The following is a 25,538-nucleotide window of genomic DNA, read 5'->3' on the forward strand; positions in this document are numbered from 1 at the left end:
TCAGTTTGTAGGAAAAATTTCAACACCCACCATCTGGGAAACCCCCTTAAAGTTTGCCATAATTATTTAAAAACACCCTGTATTGACGAAAAACAAGACTAGTTGTTAAAGTACCTAACCTTTTTATTATCAAACTTAAGCGAATGAATAAAAAACATAATGTTAAGCAAACATGAGGCCATAGTTGAGTTATAATTTAGTACATGCTTGACATGCTAGAATATTCTATAGAGTGACGCGAATTTTGATAAAATACAATTTGATTGGTACACCCGGTATACAATGACAATTTGCCTGTCTAGCAACAATATTATTACAGCGATGTTGTTAAAAGGCTACATATTAAAAAAAAGAATGTGTGTGTACTTTGTACGCACGTAAGAAGTTATACTTCTATTATATGATTTCAACGAAATAAATATACTTTAAACAGTTTATTTATATTTTATTTAAATATTAAACTAATTTTAATACTTACTACTTTCCAAAAATTTTTATTAAAATAATACCTACCAAAAATTAAAAAAAAAAAAAAAAATAAAATAATAACACACACGCAAACACATTGAAAAATGAAACAAAGAAATGATTTCTGAACAATTTTGTTGAGAAAATTTTAACTAAACACGTATTTTCTGAAAAAAAATATATTAAATATACTCACAATCATAAAATGTATAAAAAAAAAAATAAAAATTTGCATTGGGAATTGAACCTGCGTCTATCAGGTTGTTAGAGTATTTTGAACTCACCCCACGCAGAATTAAACTACCGAGACATGTGAATGAAGTGGGAAGATATAGCATCTAATCGTTTTAAAAATTTTTTGACAGTTGTTTATTCTCTTAGTTTAATCAAATAAGTTTGATTCTTGTGAAATTAAAATACGACAAAATATAGACTAAAAAAGCAATATATTAGATGGATATTTCTGTTGTAAATCAAGGCATTACCTACTATTTCATTTCCACAACACATTTTCACATTTTCCAAATAGGTATTTAATTTGTAATTTTTTATTACAATACTGAAACATTTACAATAAGGTACGTACCTGTTGCTTTTAAAAACTATTTAAAAAGTCACTACAATTATAAACTTGCTTTTTGTCTCTGTCCTCATAACAATAAAAACTAATATACACAACATTTGTTAATGCATAATATGCATTTGAACAATTATTGACAGATGATTTTAACACCCAATCAGATCACGTATAACGTTTGAGCGGCTAATACCATACTGTCGGTGTGCGCATGCGCCCGGCAAAATTAAAATTCACCCTCGTGCCTAAAGAAGTATAACTTCAAAAATCACTTTAATCGGAGAGCAGGAGTGTCATACTTCTGTTATTAAATTGATTTGTTCAAAGACAGATTATTGAAACTACAATATTTAATACGATATACCCGATTTTCTGGTTTTTAATTACTTTTAATAGTTTTTAAGTCATCCCTGCGCCATTATCGGGGCGTTTTAGTGATGTGTTGTGAAGTTTTCCCCCCAGGTACCCCCGAATACGAGGCTATGGCGTCTCTGGGTCGCATGGTAGCAGAATGTGGAGACACTTTCGAGGACGTCGTTAGGCAGCGAAAAGAACAAGATCCTAGATTGTGGTATGCCAAGCAGTACACCGACTATATTATAAAAAAAAAAAGAAAAAACATACAAAGCTCATGGATGAAGTCCAATTGGTTATTGTATTGTTTGCATTGGTATTATTAGAGGGAGCTTTTTATTTTTTTCTACTTTATTTTAAAACGTAACTGATCGTATTTAATCTGAAGTAATAATTTCTTAAATCTAATGATCATATAATATAGATTTTTAAATCAATAACTTATTTTGTGGCACAGTTATTAACTTATACTTTGTATTATCGTTAGGGTGGGGGTTATGTAAAACTTTTTAAATTAAAAACAAAAGCAAATGTTTTAAGCCTCTTCATCATACTATTTTGCTTATAAAAATAATTAGTGCTCAACATTCTATTTTATTTAATTCATTTTCTGTATTTAATTATATGGAATTACATGTTTTAATTTTCGTTATAGGCGCTCTCTTGTTTGACTAGTGGTTCCCACGTTGGGCGCCATTCGTGTAACAAGAGAACGCTGGGCTCACGTGTTTAACGAATTTGACTAGCTCACTCTTGTGTTCTTTTCTTAATATAAAATTTAAAATGAGGAAGTTAGATGGGACAAATCTAAAAGATAATTATATTCATTATTATATTAGTGATAGAGATAGATATGTTTTATTATTCAATACGTACTCGTTGGAGACTACAAATAATTAATATGGTATGTTTGAAAGAAATATAAATTGAATTTTATGTACTTTTGTCATCGTTGCAGTCGACTGATGACATGAACTGTATTATCTTGAAAAAAGAGCATATTTTTCTCCTTCATTTTAAACAAAGGGCCTGGCGGGGTAAGGTGATAAAAATGCCCCCAACGCATTTTCGAATTCTAGACCACTTTTTAACACATATAAACTCACTTTCTGAATTTTTAGCCTCCTGGTCACGTGGCCCGCTTAGAGCCTTTATAAGTTCTGTCTGAAAAATATTTTTTATTTTATTTTTGACGGGAAATTTGAATTTTTTTAACGATTTTAAAATTTTAAATGAGTCTTAAAAAACTAAGACATTCGTTCTCACGAAAAAAATATATAACGTGTATTTTTGCACAATATTTCAGCCTGAATTTTTTCAGATTTTTAAAATTGGTGAAACGTACTTTTAAAAATGAAAAACGTACTTTTTTCGTTTTTTAGATACAATTTTATACAGGGTGTTTCAAAAATGGTAACACCGTCTCTAGGATAGGTAAAAAGCTGAAAAATAATTGGGGTTTGCTTAGTAAAAATTTTTGTAACTCCATCCATTTTCAAGATACAGGCCGAATTCGACGAAACTACTAGCAACATTGTAATAAAATTTGGCGGGTTTTAAAAGATGGTTACTGTGCATTTTTTGACATACAATTAAGAATTTTGTACTCAACTTAATGAAATTTAGATTTCCACATTTTTCAAAAATCTTTTTTGTGTAACACAATTTTTCAAATAAAGAAATTAAATACGATCAGTTGCAAGTAAACCTATTAATGTGGCAGTTATTTTAGTGAATTTATCAGAAAAATCGCGTTTATCCACAATTTCAAAATTATTTTTCTTTATTTTTTATAAATAGATTAATAAGTTAGTAGGTATACATAAAAAATTCGTAAATGCTGAAAGAAATTCGACGATATTATATTCGAAAGACGTTTTTTATTCATAAAAAGAAAATCAATTTGTAGGCAGCACCTCTCTGCATATTTTAGAATTTTGATATTCTTCGATACAACTATGTTTTCAAAGTTTACTAAAGAATTAAGTACTTTTTACACATGAGAAATCTAACGCCAGCAAATGTGAACAGTTCCTTTTTAGTCTGACGAGCTGAATCCTGAAACGACATAATCTAATCTTAGGCGAAGCAACGAAGCACTAAAAAGTCCAAAACCTAGGAATTTTGTGCAGTAAGACGGATCGTCATGCAACCTTTTTCATTCGATTCGAGAGAGTGTCAGGCAATTTTGTGAACTAAATTGATCTCCGGCAATAAAATTTGTGCATGAGAAAATGCCTTTTTAAAGTGCATCTCGAAGAGATGGAAAATGAAATAAGTTCAATTTTTATATTTGGTGGTTTTGCAGGTCACTGAACACAAATTTCAGAACAGCGATGGTCTCCGAGGTACCTGGTGCCCAGGGTGGAGCTCGTTGCCTGGGATGATCGAATAATTTGCGAAATGAAGATTGGATCGAAAAACTGAAAAATACGTGTTCAATATTTTTCAACAATCTATCGAATAACACTAAAGGGGACCCCCCACTCTAAGGTGGGGTGGGGGTAACTTTAAAATCATAAATGGAAGCAACATTTGTTATTACATATTTGAATTGCTTACGTAAAAATAAGCAACTTTTATTCGAGACATTTTTTCGAATTATGGATAGATGGCGCTACAATCGGAAAAAACGATTTATCGTGATACCATAGGTAAATTATAGAAACGCTCTAATATCTCGAGAAATACACTTCCAAATGAAAGACCAAAAATACGTGTTTAATATTTTTCAGGAACCTATCGAATAACATCATACACGATTCTCCACTCCACCCCTGGAGGTGGAGTGGGGGGTAATTTTAACATATTAACACATTCGCGGTCATGACTGCATATGAAGTCATTTACTCCATAAGAATACGTGTATAAAATGACAGCGTGTCCGCGAATGTGTTAAATAGGAATCCTCATGTTTTATTTCAGATTTGGATTCCTCATAAAAAAATAAATATAGTCTGTTCGCTAAACTCAGACGCAACTTTCTAGATGTTTTAGTCGGTAATTTTGCCAATTTTAGTAAAATTGGCAAAAAATAATTACTAAATCGTTAATAATCACTAAATAGTTGGTAATTTTGCCAATTTTTGCAAAACTGTCAAAAAACAAAAAAAATATCGACTAAAATATCTAGCCAGTTGCGTCTAAGTTTAGCGAACGGACTATAACATTTATTCGAAACATTTTTTAGAATTGTTGATAGATGGCGCTAATAAATAGTGTTTTTCCGATTATAGCGCCATCTATTCATAATTCAAAAAAATGGCTCGAATATAAGTTGTTTACTTTTACGTAAGGAATCCAAATCTGCAGTAAAAAATGGGGGCTCCTATTTAAGATTTTAAAGTTACCCCCCACCCCATCTCCAGGGGGTGGAATGGAGTGTGTTTTATCTTATTCGATAGGCTCTTGAAAAATATTATACACATATTTTTTGGTTTTTTATTTGGAATTGTATTTCTCGAGATACTAGACAGTTTCTATAATTTACCTATGGTATCACGAAAAATTGTTTTTTCCGATTATATCCGATTATAGCGCCTTCTATCCACAATTCGAAAAAATGTCTCGAACAAAAGTTGCTTACTTTTACATAAGCAATCCAAATCTGCAATAACAAATGGGGTTTCTATTTAAAATTTTAAAGTTACCCCCGCCCCACCTGCAGGGGTGGGGTCGTGATTAGTGTTATTCGATAGATTTTTGAAAAATATTAAACACGTATTTTTCAGTTTTTCGATCCAATCTTCATTTCACAAATTATTCTATCGTCCCGCGAATTATTCGGTCGTCCCAGGCGACGAGTTCCACTCTGGGCACCAGGTACCTCGGAGACCGTCGTCGTCATAAAATTCGTGTTCAGTGACCTCCAAAACCCCCCAAGGTTAAAAGTTGAATTCATTTCCAACAATATTACCTAAGCTCTAAATTTCTTATTTTCCATCTCTTCGAGATGCACTTTAAAGATGCATTTTCTCATGCACAAAAATTTTTGCCGGAGATCAATTTAGTTCACAAAATTGCCTGACACTCTCTCGAATCGAATGCAAAAAGTTGCATGACGATTCATCTTACTGCACAAAATTAGTAGGTTTAATGCTTCGTTGTCTTGTCTATCTTATAAAATCCTAATGCGACAAGTCGTCTCGCAGTCTGTCCGGTACGGCTTCGATATGGAAACATTGAATGACGTTTAATAAACGTCAATTTATTTTGTTATATCTTTTTTCTAACAGCTCCAAGATGACTAAAACGAATTAGCTATTTTCGATTTTAAAACATTTTTGTAGAAGTCCAAGGAAGGTTTAAAAGGTGAGAAAATGTGAGGAAACTGTAAAGAAAATACTAAAAACGACGTTATTGTAATGTACACACAGTTTTATTATACTTCTTTAGATTTACGTAAGTAAAACTGCGGCTAACTTTTTTACGTTTCCCGAGAAATCCATGCTTTTGGCACTTTGTTTGATCTAAATATTTAAATTTTTAATTATTAAAATGTATTGCATTAAAGCACAAACTTGAATTTTCAACTTTATTGCAGAGAAAATGTTAAAAAATAGTTTTTATTATTGTAAATGAACAATGTTTTAAAATTATTTTTAATTATAGACATACACTCGGGTGCAAAAAAATCAATTCACTGAAAATTTGGTCACATTTGATGTCTCGAATTTCCTAAACCTGTTGTCCGATTTAAGTGATTTTTTTACCATGTTATAGCCTTATTCATTAACAATATCGCTGTAATAATATTGTTGTTAGACAGATAAACTGTCAATTGTATACCGGGTGTACGAACCAAACTGTGTTTTTTTCTCATAGTTCGCACCACCCTCTGGACTATTCTAGCATTTATAAAATACTGATATTAAAACCCAACTATAGCCTCAGGTTTTCTCAACATTCTGTTTTTAGATTCATTCGCTTATGTTGGATAATAAAAAAGTTAGGTACTTTAACAACTGACCATATTCGTCATCAGTACAGGGTGTTTCTAAATAAATGCGACAAACTTTACATGAGAAAATAATGACAGTTTGCTTTATAATCATATGTCCGCACACGCTTCGTTTCCGAGATACGGGATGTTCAATTTTTTTTACAAACTGACGATTTATTTATTTCTTAAATAAATCATATCTTAGGTAAATTATCATTGTGCCCATGAGTATGGGCACAATGACAATTTTCCTGTCTAGCAACAATATTATTACAGCGATATTGTTAAAGAATAAGGCTAACATATTAAAAAAATCACTTAAATGGGACAATAGGTTTAGGAAATTCGAGACACCAAAAAATACCCATTTTTAAGGTGGTGCGTTAATTTCATGGGGAAGTGTATAAGGTGCTCAATGTCCAGCATTTTGATTTAAACAACACGTGCTTTACTGTCTGCCATATTATAACGGTATTAATAGATAATTCTATCAGCTTCATTCTGTCATTCTCCCAACGTAGTGCAAAATCTAAGGAATTAAATCCGAATAGGACTTGATCCATAGTAGTTATATCCTCCGCAAAGGCATTCACAAAATTTAACCTTGTACACTTTTCTTTGGACTGTTTATAGGTTCCTATTCGATAAAGAATCGGAGGCGTACAAACTATATCGGAAATTTGTAGATCAAGTTAAAAGGGAAATCATGGCTGCCGAGCAACGTAACGTTAGACCGGAAGATAAGTATGAACCGGAAATGGCTTTAGAGGAGGATGGAGGTAATATGACTGAAGAGAGAGAAGGCAAAGAAAGAAATGCGGTATGTACCCTTTTACTTAATTTTTCGGTGCCCAGTTTGGCTTCGTCACCATCATCCCGGCTGCGTATTTTCGTTTACGTGTTCATTTCAAGACAAGGTTTTGGAATAGACACGGAAACGGCAATACATGTTTAGATTCAAAAAGGTGCTGATTTGAAAGAGCCAACCCCCGAAATGTGCACGGGTTTGTACTGAAACATGTGGCGTTGGAATGCTACAAACAAGTGCATAGAATATATCTGTGGCAAAAAGTTTATCTAATGCCATCCCCTCTTTGTGAACACACACAAGTGCATAGAACTAGGTCTATTCGTTGCATGTGTTGTTTATCAACTTGGCTTTGAGGCACTGAGACTCGAATTGAATCATAACGAAACCATCTATTTTTATTTAGATATTTAAACACCTGCACTTGTTGTATTATCTGATCCTCTAACTCTGATTTACATCTTAGTAGATATACTTTTATAACCATGCATTTTGTCTTTTTTGACAATGTGGGAAAATTTACATATTAAATTTCCTCTAGGTTATATTAAATTGGTGCAGCATAAGTTGTAAGTCATCTTTACTTTGAGAGATTAGAATTGCGTCGTCTGCATAGCAGATTATTTTAAGTTGTTTTTCTCCCATTTGGTATCCTTTTTTAGTTCTTACTTTCTTTATTATTTCATCCATGATCAGGTTGAACAATAAAGGACTCAAGGAATCCCCCTGTCTTCTCCCATTGCCAGCTTCAATTGGGTCAGTTAGCTTAATCTTCTACTTTTATTGTGTTGTTCTAGTAGATATTTTCGATCATTTTGATTATTCCAAGAGGTATCACTTTTGCGTACAGTAAGTAGATAACGTCCCGTAATTTAACCTTGTCAAATGTTTTCTAATGGTCCAATCCTTAAAACCTTAAGGTGCTCCATCTGTTTTGAGAAGCTCTGCCAGTGTTCCCTTTTTATTTGTCTCAATAAAGTATTTGTTTCATTTCTGATTTGTTTGTAGTGGTTGTATCACTGTTGTATTTGTTGTGTTCTGTATTCTAAAAAGGCTTTCTTCACTTCCTCTCTAAACCATGGGTTTGCCTTTATCGATATGTTAGTGTTCGTTACTTTCCTCTGTCTAAGTGATTCTGTTGCTGCGCGAATTATGTCATTTTTGAGTTTTTCCCAGCTGTCCTCGATTTTATCGTTTTTTAATATTTCATTTTGAGCAATCTTCTCTGATATTCTTTTTCTGTATGAGTATTCCGTGAAACATTTTTATTTATTTGTTCTGTGTACTACGCAAATCATATCTATACTTACAGAACGAGAAAAACTCCGACAGAAAAAGGAAAAGGAAGAGCAGATGGGGAAACCAAGAAGCCAATGTACCTCCACCTACTCTCGTTTTCACTCCACCGATGAGAACTATGCCAGTAATGAATTTCGTTCCTCCTCCTCCTGCGAGTAAGTAATCATTTGCAAGGTGTCCCGAAAAATAGTGCGTTCCTTTAAGGTATGGATAGCGTACACAATTTAGAACAAAAAAATCCTATACCATTTTTCTCTAAAGTTAACCGGTTCCAAAAAAAGATACATTGTTTTCCATATATGTACATGTATTTTAATGTTCAGAAATTTAAATCACCTGGCAACATCGTACGCACTACGGAATAATAACAGATAAATAAGAACTCGTTTGCGATTTACAGTATTTAAAATAATCCAACCTAAGGCAGGTTGGATTATTTTAAATTTTAAATTATTATTCCGCACATCAAAGAAACATGAAACGTAAATCACGTTTCATGGAAATAAAACAGTGCTAAACAAATAGACATCCGGCCATTTATGAAACTCTCCGAAAATAAAAATGTTTTATGAGTATGAATCACACTCGTTTCATTGGTAGGCGGACATCAAGATCTGTTTACCTGTGTTTTATTTTCATGAAACGTGTTTTACGTTTCATGTTTTACGTTTCATGTTTGTTTGGTGTGCGGATTGCCTTATAGTACTTCGGTATTTACTATTTATTTACTAAAATTATTTTTGTTAAATGTATTGAAATACCTATTGCAAAATTTTAAACGAATTATACGTCTTTATAAAAATACATCCTTTAACTTTACTGAACTAGTATTATGTATTTAGTAAGTTTTAAATGTGTTGAATGCTGAGGGCTTTAACTAAATTACATTGGAGTTTACAGTGGAACTTAAATACACCAGATAATGTATCAGTAATTTGTTTACTTGTGAACTAAAATAATTAAGTTGTACTTACTTGAAAATAATTATTATACCTAATAAATATTCAAAGTAACCCACTTTCACGAACACATACATTCATACGACGAGAAATACAGGCAAAACATTTTGAAAGAAATAATTATAGAATGCCTCTCCATTTAGTGATCTGCCATAAATAATCAACATAATAGGTACCTACTCAATGCACTCATGATTCCAAAACATTTTCGGCATTGACACTAAACAGGATTTTTCCAAACTATCTGTTTACTAAACATGGGAGTGTCAACGTTTAAATTTTCGTACCTCACATAGTTGCCACATTTTAATTTGCATACCAAAATGTATTTGGCCAAACGGTTGAATTTAGAAAAAAATGGTATAAGAGTTTTTTGTTCTACATGGTGCCCTCTACCTATACCTTTAAGGAACGCACTTTTTCCGGGCACCCTGTATATTAGGGTGTTCACCCCGGCTGTTTTCTGGTGATAGATAACCTATAAACCCTCAATTTCAAATTTTTTGGGGGTTTTCAAAGATTTTTAATTATTTTTCTCTTCTCTTTTTTTATCTCTCCGGTAGTTTTCTGATGATGGGTAGCGTATAAACCGTTCATTTTAAACTTCAGCCCAAAATGTTAACCATAATCCTTGTCCCAAGCCTCCCAAAAAAAAATTTTGGGTTTTTTAATTATTTTTAATCTATAACCGTCTATAACTTTTTGTAAGAAAACAAACAAGTAAACTCAGTTTTAAATTTTATTTTGACATTAAAAATATTTTCACGTTAAAAACAACACATTTTTCTTACTACAGTAAACCTCGTTAACTCGGATTAATCGGGACCGCGGCCGATCTGGGTTACCGAAAATCCGGGTTAGCCGGAGAAAATGGTAAAAATTAATAAAATACGGTATACTTACAGATAAACTCCGTTATAATTGAAATATATGAAATATATATGCACAGTACACATCTAAATTACGTATAGTTGTATAGAGTATAGAATATTGTTCATTTCTCTTATTCAGCTTGAGTGCTGATTCTTGAATAATTGCTCCAGACACTGGTAAACCACGTTCGCGTCCCGCACAAAACCACACATACAAAGCGTCATCGAGAGTCTCATTTTTAGTTTATTAGCTTTGCACCGATTGTCCAAACTGTCTTTTGTTATAATTTTGAAATAAAATTCTTCGATTTTAGCTCTATTTTTCTTCCAATCCGATACTGTAGATGTACCGACACCATATAATGCTGCAATTGTTTTTAAATGTACTTAATGCTTCTAGTTTCTTTTCCATTGTCACGACAACATTGTTATGTTTTGTTGCCATTACGTAGACAAAAAAACACGCAAACACAAAATCTGAATAGGTTTACGAACGATTACAGAACGAAAGCGAACAATACGGCTGTACTACACAGTAGTGCAGAAGGAATGCACAAAGTTGTTACAAATTGATTTAAATGGAAAATACATGACTGACATGAGTAAAAGTTTGTTTAAATGTTAAACAAAGTTGCTTTTCTGAAATCGGTAAAACACTTTCTGTGGTTTACAACTATTTGTAGCACACTTTGTTTGCTTTTTTTCATCTTTTGTGAGGCGCCTTTCTCACTAATTATACATCTGAATATAAAGCAATGCACAAAGTTGTTACAAATTGATTTAAATGGAAAAGTAACTACATGAGTAAAAGATTGTTTAAAGATTAATCAAAGTTGCATTTCTGAAATAGGTAAAACACTTTCTGTGATTTTTAACTATGTACTTGTAACACACTTTGCTTGATTTTTTCGTCTTTGGTTTATTAACCTTTAAACAAACTTTTACTGAGGTAGTTACTATTCTCCATTTAAATTAATTATTCGTAACAGCTTTGTATATTCCTTTATATTCAGATGTATTAGTTAGAAAAATGTGTTCTTTTTTTACGTGAGTAATTTTAATAGTTAGGTACTCAAGATATCTTGAGAAAGACCAATAAACGTAAAAAATGGGTAACATTTATTATATTTTAATCTCCATATTAAATTGATCTCCATCGAGCATCTGAATCAAAAAACGAGCGTACCATTCACCATGACAATGAGTAAGTAAGGGAATTATTCCATAATGGCCCTGCCACAAGGAGACTAGATAGAACCTGGCCTCAGGACCTATTTTAAAACTTAAACATAAATAGAATAAGATGATACATCATTGGAAGTCTCTTATTCATGCCCAAAAACATGGAACAAATTTACTTAATACTCTTTTATACCCTATTCCACGAATATACGCCTGTGTTGGACTATTTCGACAACGAATATTTTATTGTGCCAAATATGAAGAACGAAAATAAATTGCAAATTACATTGCTGTTTAAGGGAATAATTATTAGAGCCATTTACTTTCGTACTTCTTATGTTGCACACTGAAATATTCGTTGTCGCGATAATCCAAAACAGGCGTATGTTGGTGGAATGAACGATAATGATGTAGATTGTAAATAAACATAATTACATAAAAAAATATTAAATTTGTTAACGTTAAAATTGAAAACTGAGTTTACTTGTTTGTTTTCTTACAAAAAGTTATAGATAATAATAAAAAATCTTTCAAAATCCAAAAAAAAAATTTTTGGAGGTGCTTGGAACAATGGTTATTGTTATCATTTTGGGCTGAAATTTGAAATCGAGTGTTTATAGGCTACTTATCACCAGAAAACAGCCGAGGAGATCAAAAATTGCAAACTTTGGTTTTTTCGGAACACCCTAATATCTATAGTATATTTTTAAAGTTTTCCTGTTAAAATATGCATATATGCCAAATTATTTCTTCAGATACGGAACCGGTCCTTTTGTCAAAAATTACAAGGAACGATCCAGGTCTTATTCAATACGCACTAAACACTTATCGTACGGCTACCCTCTCTGAAGAGGATTGGAAAAAAGCAGAAGAGAACTACAAAGTCAGTTTGTTATACCAGGATGTTCTTAAAAAGCAAGAGGAAGCGAAACGACTAAAACTAGCCGGACATAATAAATATGAGTACGATTCGGACGAAGAAACTGACGGTGGTACGTGGGAACACAAGCAAAGGGAGAAGGTAAGTGCAGAATGTAATAAATAATGCCCCTTTTTCAATTTGTTACACTGTACGAGCTATGTACACCCGTTAAGATAGGAAAAATGCCGGCATTCCCAGAATTCAATTTTTTCATTTTTTTTACGTTCAGCTTCGTTAAAAATTATTTCTGAGTAAACGTTAAACAAAGTTGGGGATAACACACAACCCTGTCTGACACCTCTTTGAATGCAAATGTCTGTTTCTTTGTCGTGAATGCAAATGTCAGATCTTTATCATCTAATCCAATCATTTCTAGATATTTAAACAGCCTATTATGTTTAACCCTATCAAACGCCTTCTCAAAATCGATAAAGCAGACGTAAATTGATTTTTGTACTTCCCATGTTCGTTGGTAATGTTAGGCATTGAGAACAAAGCTTCCCTTGTTCCCAATCCTTCTCTAAAACCGAATTGTTTGTTTCCCATTGTCTCTTCACATGTCTGCTTGATTCTATTAAGAATTATCTTAAGAAGTAGCTTGAGAGAGTGGCTCATGAGACTAATTAGTCTTAAGTCTTTACATGATGATGTATTAGGTTTAGGTTTTTTTGGAAGTGGGATAAATCCAACCACATTTGTGGCATTATTCCAGTTTCGAATATGTGGTTATAAATGTTTGTTAGTTCTGAGACATTGTCGTCATCCAGAAGTTTGAGCCAGTCTGATCGTATTTGGTCGGGGCTTGGAGATTTCGCATTTTTGCTTTGTTTGACGGTTTTCTCTACTTCCGCTTTTAAAATACTAGGACCAGTATTCGTATACTTTGTGGCCTCGTATCCACCAGGAAGAGCTTTTTGAAGTAGTTAGTCCATTCTTCCTGTTTTTCGTTAAAGTCGAGAATTATGAGAAGTAAGGAGTTCTTTTTCTCTGAGTGCAGGTAATTTCTTTAAGTTTTTTGTGTATATTAAACTCGTCATGTTTTCTTTGTAGTTCTTCCATCTCACGACATCTTTGTTCCATCCACGCCTCTTTTGCTAGCTTAAACTCGTATCTTATTTGTCCATATATTTCTCTATATCGAGTCTCGTCTTTATTTTTTCAATTTCTTCTTTGTTGAATAAGGTCTAGTATTTTATCGGCCATCCAATTCTTTATGGTGACCATGGCGGAATTCATTATATCTAGATTTTGGCCGATATTTTCTTGTTCAGATCTTTCTAGCTGTTTTTTAATCTCTCGATTTATCTCATGCTATTACGGCATTTCTTAGGAGTCGATTATTAGATTTCTTCTGAGTTGTCGGGGTTTTTATCTTTTTAATTTTAGTTTGAATCCAGCACATAGCAGATTATGATTAGTTACTGCTTATGCACTTGGAAATGTTTTTGAAGATGTAATACTGTTTCTAAACCTTTTATTAATGCTAATGTAGTCAATTTGATTTCTGACTCTGACTACCTTTCACTCTTGATCAGCTGATATAGTCCAGGTTAATAGTCGTCTTTTAGGTTACTGGAACAAAGTATTTGCTATAATACACATCTCTTCTTGGCAGAACTGTATTAGTCTCTACCCCCTTTCGTTCCTTTCTCCAAGGCCATACTTTCCGGTTATATCTTGTGTCATTTCGGCACCAACTTTTGAATTGAAGTCTCCCATAATAATTATTGATTCGTTGATTCTCCTACAAGGATTACAAAAACTTCATCTACCATAATTGATTATACTGTCTCAGATTTTTCACCCCTTGATGTCCACTCTACAATTATTAATGCTGGACTATCTGATCATGAAGCAGTTTATACGAAGTTTAATATCTTGAGCAAACCCTCCTCGAAAACCCGACGTTTAGGCAGGATTTTTTCCACCCGGAACTTTCGTAATTTCCAATATTTATGCTTAACCTCTGAGTGGCGCTTTCCTGCTATGGACATGGATAATAATTTCAGTGCTTTTTTGGATAAGCTTGTCTGTATCTTCAATAAAGCATTTCCTTTAATTGCAATTAAGCCAAAACATCGCAAACCCTGGACTACTAAAGGTATCCGAATATCTTCCAAGAATATGCGTTCTCTTCTCTATATCAGGAAATTTACTACCAACGTCTCTATCACTGAATATATCACCAAGTACAGGACAACCTATCTTAAACTTATAAAATCAGCTAAAAAAAGACTACTACCATAACCGTTTGGGAAGCTCAAAAAGTGTTGCAAAAGAAACTTGTCCATAATAAACGATCTTCGAAATAAAACCCACACTGCTAAAACAATTTCCCTTCCAGACCCTGAAAATCTAAATGAATACTTTGTTAATGTGAGTAATAGCTATTTGTATAACAAGGGAGGAAAGTGTAACTTTTCCTCCCGAGAATGAAGTTTACTGCCCGACGCGTAGCGGAGGGCAGTAATCATTCAAGGGAGGAAAAGGCACTTTACTCCCATGTTATACATATGGGTTTTCCACCTTCCTCAAATAACAATTAATTTTTTCATTTTTACTTAATTTATTTATGTAACTAACCAACAAAATTTATTAGAACTAAAACAACAAGTAGGTACAATATAACTGTCAACTGTCAAATATAAGTCAAATTATTAATGTAAACATTGTTAAATCAAAATAACAATTTACTGTTTTTTACCGTTCTGCAAAATACAGGATGTTTTATAAATAAACGTTAAAATGTATAGATACTTCGTAATAGAAAATAGATATTATACAGGGCGTCAATAAGTTATATTTCATGAATGAAATACCATGACCTCACTTTTACTTTTCCTCCCTAGGGAGGAAAAATATTTTCCTCCCTAGGGAGGAAAAGTACAACTTTGCTCCCTACAATCAGGTCCGGAAAAGTATACTTTCGGTAGAGGTAGGTGGAAAAAATATTACATCAACTATTTTGCCACAACAAGATCGATCCCATTGCTTATCTCCCTAATTCAAGAAAGGTCTCGAATTCATTCTTTATAAAACCAGTCGATAAATCTGAACTGATCCAAACAATCAATAGTATCAAAAGCAAATCCTCCTGTAGTACTGATGGTCTATCGATAAAAATTTTTTCTAATCTCGCAGAAAATGTGTTAGAAGTCCTCATCTCACTAATTAATGATTCCTTTGAGAAAGGTAAATTTCCAGAGTGCCTGAAGACAGCCATCATTATTCCTCTTCATAAGGGTGGTGAAATATCTAATACCTGCAATTATAGACCTATTGCACTACTACCGGTACTCTCCAAAATTATTGAGAGACTCATAAAAGCCCGACTTATGTCCTTTCTAGTTGAAAACAACATTTCATCACAAAATCAGTTCGGCTTTTTAAATAATAAATGCACCACTGATGCCATCTTTTCTGTACTACATGAGGTTTATCAAGCACTGAACAATAATCTTCACACTGCCACCGTTTTTTGTGACTACGCCAAAGCTTTTGATTGTGTAAATCATAACATTTTGATAAGAAAACTAAATTTCTATGGAATTCGAGGTATTTCTTTAGATTGGTTCCAATCTTACTTGGATGATAGGAAACAACTGGTTAGAGCAAATGATACAGACTCTAGTCTCAAAAACATTGTATGTGGGGTACCTCAAGGTTCAGTATTGGGTCCTCTACTTTTCCTTATCTTTATTAATGACATCACTAGTTTAAAAATCGATGGAAAAGTCTTTCTTTTTGCTGATGATACCAGTATCACTTGGAGCAACTCAAATATTGCAACTCTTCATGCTACTATAACTTATGATCTACTTACAATAAAAACCTGGTCTGACTCTAATTTACTCTCGTTTAACGTCTATATGCCGACCCCGTCCTCTGAGTTAGTAAAGAAATCTATATTATATTCCGCAAAAAAACTTTACAATCATCTCCCTCTACAACTTAAATCTGCAGCATCTTTCCCCAAATTCCGTAAACTGACAAAAGCCTACCTATCTGAAAGACCACATTATTCAGTAGAAGATTTTCTTTTTTTTTTTTTTTTATTAATGGCTTTGACATAGCCAATTAGCCAGACTATTTGTTTTTTTTTGTATGGTATTACAATAACAATTTTAAGTTAATATCTAAGCCTACTTATTATCTAAATTTACGGGGTGTTATAATATATTAATGAATACATTTTTCAATTTTGTGTGATATTTTTACAATTTTTAATTTTATTATCTAAGCCTATTTAAAATTTAAATTTACAGGACGTTACATATTCGTAAAGACATTTTAACGTCTGCTTATTTTTTGGAAAAAGAATTTCGTTTAAATTGACAGGTAAAGGACAATTTAGATCAATTAACTTTTCATACATCACTTTAATATTTTGTCTGTACTGTCCACACTCCAATATTAGGTGCTGTAGATCTCCCATTCCACCACAGGCGCAATATGGGTTATCACTGATACCTATGCTGTGTTTGTATGCTGGGGTGAGTGCGTGATTTGACCTCATTCTGTTTATTGTTTTTATAAATAACCTATTTGATTCTTGTTTAAAACCATCTCTCATTGGGAATTAGTGGTTGGCAATTTCTAAAATTTATTCCCGTTGTACTTTGGTTATATACACGTTGCCAATTTTGTTTGCAATGGTTTTACTGATATTATCTATATCGGTTACTGGTAGAAGTATGTTGTTTATGTTTCGTTTGGTTAAAGCTGCAAATTTAGCTAATTTGTCGACTTCTTCATTTCCAAATATTCCAGAATGTCCTTTAACCCAACAAATAATAATTGAACTGCCCGAGGAAGTAATATCATAATATAGACTCTTAATTTCTATCTCAATGTGGTTTAGACTTTTTGTCGATTGGATAGAAGTGAGTTTGTCCACAATACTTCTACAATCGGTGAAAATGATATAATTGTCCATACCAACAGAGGCTATATATTTTAGCGCAAGTAATAAAGCTGATAATTCGGCAGTATATATTGAAGCTTCATTAGGCAAGATTTTCTTAATCAATAACTAAGAAATTACAGTACCCTTTGCACAAGTAGTATTTTTATTAACATTTTTTTTGTCTATATTTGGGTGTCATATGCAGCAGCTTAACTTTTAAACTTATTAATTACTAGGTAGACTATGCATTTGCAATTTACTTAAATTTTGCAATTGATTACTTCTGTTTAACTTCATTATTATTGTTATTATTGTAAATATATTGACGATTTATGTAATTTTAGTAAATTGAATTGTTATTGTTTTGTTTTCTTGACTTTTTATAAGCTTTGTCGATAAAATTGTACAATTTTTCATGACAATAAAGCATATTTCTATTCTATTCTATTCTATTGTAGCTTCATGTTTTTTGTGCTTCTAGTATGATATAACTAGACCCAAACCCAGACATCCAAAGTGAAAGTTATCCTCCAACACCAAATTGTTCTATATGGTCCACATAATGTTCAGAAAAAAGTCACACCATTTTGAGCGTCGGGTTTGGGGGGGAGGGAGAGGGGGGGGGGGGGAGAAATCGGTAGATTAGTAGTTTTTTTACGTTCTTCGTCAATATTTCTAAAACTATGCGGATTAGCATGAACAACCTTCTATACAAAAATGTTCTACATTAAATTTGAAATAAAAAAGGTTCTGTAATCCTTCTATAATGAACGGTTCCAAAGTTACGGAGGTAGTATAATAATATAATTGGTCCAAAAAAGGGCCTAACCTAAACATCCAAAGTAAAAGTTTTCCTCCAATACCAAATTGTTCTATATGGTCCACATGTTGTTCAGAAAAAAGTTACACCATTTTGAGCGTCCGGTTTGGGGGGGAGATGGGGGAAAAGTCGGTAGATTAGTAGTTTTTTTACGTTCTTCGTCAATATTTCTAAATCTATGCTTTAGCGTAAACAATGTTCTATACAAAAATGTTCTACATAAAATTTAAAACAAAAAAGGTCCTATATGTACATAATTGTTATAAAATCAACGATTCCAGAGTTACTGAGGATGAAATGTGGAGGTTTTCGTTACTTTTTATATTTTTTGGGCAATTCATAATATTATTACTGATCAAAGAAATTTTCTTTAACAGGATTGTGTTTTGTAAATAAAATTTGCTATTTCAGTGGCCGATGGTATGTTAGTGATAAGCCCTTGAAGAAACGTCAACCTCACCACCCAAAATCATCATAAATTGCCCAAAAAAATATAAAAAGTGTCGAAAACATCCACATTTCACCCCCCGTAATTCTGGAACCGTTGATTTTATAACAATTATGTTTCGGACCTTTTTTGTTTTAAATTGTATCTAGAATATTTTTGTATAGAACATGGTTTACGCTAAAGCATAGTTTTAGGAATATTGACGAAAAACGTAAAAAACTACTAATTTACCGACTTCTCCCCCCCCCCCCCCCCCCAAACCGGACGCTCAAAATGGTGTAATTTTTTACTGAACAATATGTGGACCATATAGAACAATTTGGTGTTGGAGGAAAACTTTTACTTTGGATGTTTAGGTTAGGCCTTTTTTGGAACAATTATACTATACTCTACCTCCGTAACTTTGGAACCGTTCATTTTAGAAGGATTATGCATGGGTCTTTTTTATTTCAAATTTAATGTAGAACATTTTTGTACAGAAGGTTGTTCATGCTAAACCGCATAGCTTTAGAAATATTGACGAAAAACGTAAAAAAATACGAATATACCGATTTCTCCCCCCAAACCCGACGCTCAAAATGGTGTGGTTTTTTTCTGAACATTATGTGGACCATATAGAACAATTTGGTGTTGGAGGATAACTTTCACTTTGGATGTCTGGGTTATGCCATCTTTTGGATCAATATTGTATCATACTATTCGGAGAATATGTTTAATTTTGATATAGAATTGCTCAATTTCTTCATTTGGTTTGTCAGCTGTTGGTGCATATACTTATATTGCTTACTTTAGAAAAAATCTTGCTCTGAAGTCTATTAATCAAATATTCTCTCAGGAAATGATGACGACTCAATCATGGGCCGAGGAACTTACCAAGCGAGCTGAAGGAAAACACCACATAGGAGATTTTTTACCACCCGACGAGTTCAAGAAGTTCATGGAGAAAGTGAGCGGTAAAGGCCAACAGCCACTTAGCGAGTCCGATTATAAGGAATTTCAACTTAAAGAGGATAACATCGGTTTTAAGATGTTGCAAAAACTCGGCTGGTCCCAAGGGGAAGGTCTAGGATCCGGAGGAATGGGAATTGTAGAGCCAATAAACAAGTAAGTTAGGGAATGACAGCTTTGGATTAAATTCGATTCGAGGCCATCACCATCGGCTGACCAAAGTTTCTAAGCCTGTGGTCACGGTTCCCGGGAAGGGGGGTTATTATGGGAGGTCTTGTCACTGGGAATTTTCCGGCGTCTACTTATTTCTTAATGATTCTTTAGTCAAAATACACTGAGAGCGAAATCGCAACACGTTCTTTTTTTAACTAAGCGCGAAATGCATTTTGTCTGCACAAAGCTCTACTATTCTGTAAGTATTTTACATCGTTTGAAATTCACATTGTATTACCAATATTTTTTCTTTCAAAAACTATCAGAAGTAGTTTTGGGGACATTAATACATTAGCCTGAATTGAGGCTTTGAAAATAATTTTTTCACTTTTTTGACACTTTTAAACGCTTTTGAGATAGTGCTCTTTTTCCGGGTGTGAGTATATAAATATACTTTATTCAATTTAATGATATTATTAGTATATACATAAAGACAAAATACAAGCTTAAATTATGCGCCAATTTAAAAAATTAACTAATATATAAGAGAGGTACGTATTTTTGCATTACAGGTGTTACAGGTAGAAATTCAATAACCATGCCGAATTCGCCAAAAAATTAGTTCCGTGCAAAGGTATAATGGAACGCATATTTAAAATGGCATTATAATATCATAGTAATATTATTATTAAAAAAAAATGTTCTTTTTTTTAGTACAAAAAATGTTGTAATTCTTTGCCAATTTATTATACGTCTAATATCTCTAATTATTAATATTTTGCGGTCAACATATATCTGCATATTTATTTATATAATAAATAAACAAAATAATATTATCATTATGTATGTTATCGAATTTCTACCTGTAACATCTATAATGCAAAATATATATCTCACTTATATATCATCGGACAAAAATATTGCATACATATATGCATGTGGAATGACATTTTTTGTGCTGCTATCCTTAGCTCCACTGTATCATAGGAATAGGATTTTTTTTCGATAACCATTTTTTAAAGTATCACATAAATGCTATAATCGGATTTAAATCGGATTTGGGCTATATACTCGCCAGTATAATTTTTAAATTGAATCTCATCAACATAAGTATTCACTATGCTAGCGACAAGAAGTGCATTAGCACCAATATGTCATATCCAACATGGCTTTCAAATGGCAAAACATGATCTTCTAAAATGTTTTCAATGTACATATCAGTTGGCATTCGCCTAATCACCTTCACGTGTTCGGCATGTTCTTTCAAAGCAGTACCGCTCCGTAGCACTATGTCGCCACTACCAAAACTAACGCTCTGTATGAGGTTACAACTGACATACTGTTCGCCAACTATGTATTCTGTAAACGAAGTCTTGTAAATCTTGCTTCCATATGGTGAACGGGATGCCAGATGTAACCTCATACAGAGAGTTAATTTTGGTGGTGGCGGTATAGTGCTATGAAGTGTTATTTCTTGGTAAGGAGAAATTGAACTTGTGGAGGTGATTGGGTGCATGACAGCTGAAATGTACATTAAAAACATTTTAGAAGATCATGTTTTGCCATTTATCAACAATATTGGATAACAAATTCGTGTACCATGACGCAGGTCTTAATGTCTGTAGAATAGTGAATACTTACCTTGATGAGAATGAATTTATAAATTATATTGGCCACCTTATAGCTCACATTAAATTTAAATCCGATTATACCATTTATATGACACATTAAAACTTCGGATTCCGAAAAGAAATCATATTTCTATGACACTGGGGGCAGCACAAAATTTTTTATTTCACACGCTAATTTCAAAATATGCAATATTTTTGTCCGTCAGTGTATATTAGTTAATTTTTTAAATTGGCGCATAATTTAAGCTTGTATTTTGTCTTTATGTATATACTCATAATACCATTAAATTGAATATAGTATATTTATATACTCACACCCGGAAAAAGAGCACTATCTCAAAAGCATTTAAATTTAAAAGTGTCAAAAAAGTGAAAAAATCATTTTCAAAGCCTCAAAAAGTGGTCTTAGAGTAGTCAGAAAAATCTGAAAAAATTCAGGCTAATGTATTAATGCCCCCAAAACTACTTCTGATAGTTTTTGAAAGAAAAAAAATATTGGTAATACAATGTGAATTTCAAACGATGTAAAATACTTACGGAATAGTAGAGCTTTGTGCAGAAAAAATGCATTTCGCGCTTAGTTAAAAAAAGAACGTGCTGCGATTTTGCTCTCAGTGAATTTTGACTAAAGAATCATTAAGAAATAAATAGACGCCGGAAAATTCCCAGTGACAAGACCTCTCACGATAACCCCCCTTCCCGGCAACCGTATGGTGTATCCCGAAGCGAACTAAATCTGGCTGTCTAACTATGCAACTTAATAAAATATTTAATACGTACATTAGTGACATCTATCTAGAGACAAAGAAAATTCTCTATAGATCGGAGTGAATAATCCTTGGTAACTATCGGTTGCCTGTTATCGGCCTGTGTCTTTATAAATTTGTAAAAAGCTCAGGCAATAGATAGTTACCAAGGATTCTGCACTCCGACCTATAGAGAATTTTCTTTGTCTCTAGATAAATGTCGCTAACGCGTCCGTACGTATTTAATATTTTATTATAATGCATAGTGCGACAGCTGGATTCATTTCGCTTCGGGATACACCACATGATCCTCAAAATATAGGTCTTCGGCTATTAAAAATTCTTGAATTTCATCCTTTCTACTCTGTTTGGTTGGAATTTTTTTAATGCATCTGGAGTGATATGATGCATTGCCCATAACAATCACGCTATTTGCTTTTAAATTTGGGAGTAATTTATTCTCAAACCACGATTCAAAAAGCGTTCCTTCGATATCTTGGTGGTAGTCTAGAGAACTGTCTTTAATACTTTTGGAACTCAACAATAACGCATCGTTCACCCATCCATGTTGTCGTCCGCAATGTAATATGCAAATTCGCTTGCCTTTATAATGAGATACATCTATTTGGCATTTGCTTAAACCGTTTTTCCAGGCTTTATTTATCGTTTCGTGAGAATCAAACCAAGTCTCGTCCAGATAATAAATTTCTCGACACTCACTGCGGTATTGTAAAATTTTTTTCGATATATTCATTACTCCATTTTATTAGGCGGCTACTTTCCATTATGGTTTGTCTCTTATTGACAGTTTTATATTTAAAACCAATTTTGGTCAAAAATCGTCCCTGAGTCTTTGTGGAACAATCATGAACCATATGTTTTTCTTTTAATTTTGCCATGATATTCTTTAGGTTAGGCATAACTTTAGCTGCATACATATTATACAGGGTGTTTCATTAATAATTGTCCATATAGTAACTGGAGAAACCTTAGTACAAAATACGAAGATTTTACCTAAAACACTTAAATAAAATTTGGTTCCTTACTGAGTTACAGGGTGTTTTATCTAAAAATTTAAAAACTATTTTTGCTCAGCATTTTAAAACTATTCGACGTATCCTTTTCATACTTGGTAGGAAGAATAGGTACTATACAAACTACTAAATTATGTTAAATAAACGTTTCTGTCTATTACCAGAGGCGTACGACGGGGGAAAGTGAATGGTTGACCCTTTTAAAATTCTACGCCACTGGCGGAATTTCTATTTTACTTCAATTTTTGGATTCTCCAATACTTTCTATAAAAATAATATACTCTTCATTTGTAACGATAAAGTCATTCGTTTTCGAGATCTTTGAAGTTAAAAATGAAACGACACGGTTATTTTGATTAATGTAGTGTGTCGCTTCATTTTTAATTTCAAATATCTCGAAAACTAATCATTTTATCGTTACGAAAGAAGAGTATATTATTTACATAAAAAGTATTGAAAAATCAAAAAATTACACTAAAATAGCAATTTCGTCAGTGGCGTAGAATTTGGGAAGGGTAAACCAGCCACTATCCCTTGTCGTACGCCTCTGGTAGTAACTAGAAACGTTTATTTATCTTAATTTAGTAGGGTGTACAGTACCTACACTTTCTGCCAAGTATGACAAGGATATTCCAAATAGTTTTAAAGTACTGGGTACAAATAATTTTTAATTTTTAATCATATGAATCTTACCATAAATTAATCAAAATAACCGTGCCGTTTCATATTTAACTTCAAATATCTCGAAAACTAATGACTTTATCGTTACCAATGAGAAGTATATTATTTACGTAGAAAGTATTGGAGAATCTAAAAATGGCACTAAAATAGTAATTCCTCCAGTGGCGTAGAATTTGAGAAGGGCCAACCATTCACTATCCCCTGTCGTACGCCTCTGGTAGTAGCTAGAAACGTCTGTTTATCATAATTTAGTAGATTGTATAGTAGCCGCACTTTCTGCCAAGTATGAAAACAATACGTCGAATAGTTTTAAAATGCTGAGCAAAAATAGTTTTTCAATTTTTAGATAAAACACCCTGTAACTCAGTAAGGAACCATATTTTATTTAAGTGTTTTAGGTTAAATATTCGTATTTTGTGCTAAGGTTTCTCCAGTTACTATATGGACAATTATTAATGAAACACCCTGTATATTGTCTCACTAATAGGTTCCAAGAGATGAGGTTGAATTTTTTTAGAGCTTCCCAAATCCTTTCTTGTTTTTCTACTTTTCGAACCTGTCTTTATTAAACGGTACACTGTTGCACAAGAAATTTTTGTTAATATCGCCGTTTGCTTAACAGCTTCATATTTGGTCATTTTTTTAGAAAGTCCGTCAAATACATCTAACACTATATTTTGCTCAGCTACACACAAATTCTTCCTTTGCTGAGTACTTGACCCCGCACTTCCATCTTCATCTTCTAAATTATCCGTAGGTTTATTTTCGTCAGGTAAATGCATATCACTTTCCCATGGCCGCCACATATTGTCCTTTGATAAATAATAAATTGTATATCACAACGCGCTTTTTTTCAACAAACTCTGGCTGAAAGAACCACAAAATATACTGCTTAAGAATAACTAATTTTGTTATTTAAATATTGTGACAATGATCCCGCCCCATTTAATGATTCTACGAAAATGTACTTATGAAGTACTTAGCAATTACCGGAAATATAAAATTGTTTGTAAATTTGTATTCATGTCAACCGCAGGAATTTCTCTTAATTATTTTTAAATGTTATAAACAAAGACATCATATTTTGGATAACATTTTACAAAAATATTTTTTAATATTTGGATTTGGAATAAGTTTTACTTCTTTTTGTGTATATCGATAAATAGTGTTCATTGACGAACCCACAAAACAAAATGTCTACTTATTTTCGTAACTAAAAAATATTTTTCCACCTACATACCTCTACCGAAAGTATTCATTTCCTGACCTGATTGTAGGGAGCAAAGTCGTACTTTTCCTCCCTTGAATGATTCTTGAATGAAGTAAACTTCATTCTCGGGAGGAAAAGTAGCACTTTGCTTCCTTGTTATACAAATAGCAATTATTTTGCCAGTCCTAAATTTAAAAAAAGGATGAAAGCAAGTAATTTTTAATACTATATTGCGAGATTGTTTACTGCTAAAAAACATTGTTAAGATCAATTTGTAAAAGCATTTAAACCAACTAATAATGTCTAATAATTTAAAATTCAACACTTCTTCGGTAATTTTATTTAAATGTTGGATACAGGTTATAGACCAGTCTAGTTAGACTCAAAAATAGGAGTGAGGCTACAATAATTACCATCAAGCTGAAAATTGGCAGGATTGATCAAAATACCATCATAAATGAAATCTAAAAAGTCCTCATAAATCCAACCCGTGCTAAAAATTTTACGCGGGGTCAAAGGTCACCAAATATGGTTTTTAGCGATTTTCAGCGAAACGGTAAGTTTTATCGTAAAATTAG

At 32.8% G+C, this 25,538-nt stretch overlaps 1 protein-coding gene across 2 annotated transcripts in view; it reads left to right on the top strand.

Annotated features, from left to right (window-relative positions):
* LOC114325103 (uncharacterized) overlaps positions 1 to 25,538 on the top strand; it is a 78,431-nt gene that overhangs the window by 42,570 nt on the left and 10,323 nt on the right. Inside the window, exons 4-8 of one of the 2 annotated variants that reach the window (XM_028273043.2) lie at positions 1,508 to 1,616; positions 6,975 to 7,161; positions 8,462 to 8,603; positions 12,217 to 12,482; positions 19,393 to 19,661. In XM_028273043.2, coding sequence (XP_028128844.1) covers positions 1,508 to 1,616; positions 6,975 to 7,161; positions 8,462 to 8,603; positions 12,217 to 12,482; positions 19,393 to 19,661 — 973 coding nt within the window. Of the gene's footprint in view, positions 1 to 1,495; positions 1,617 to 6,974; positions 7,162 to 8,461; positions 8,604 to 12,216; positions 12,483 to 19,392; positions 19,662 to 25,538 lie in introns of both variants that reach the window. The other variant, XM_028273041.2, reaches the window with a different exon arrangement.

This window comes from Diabrotica virgifera, chromosome 5, assembly GCF_917563875.1.
Source record: "Diabrotica virgifera virgifera chromosome 5, PGI_DIABVI_V3a".
NCBI lineage: Eukaryota > Metazoa > Arthropoda > Insecta > Coleoptera > Chrysomelidae > Diabrotica > Diabrotica virgifera.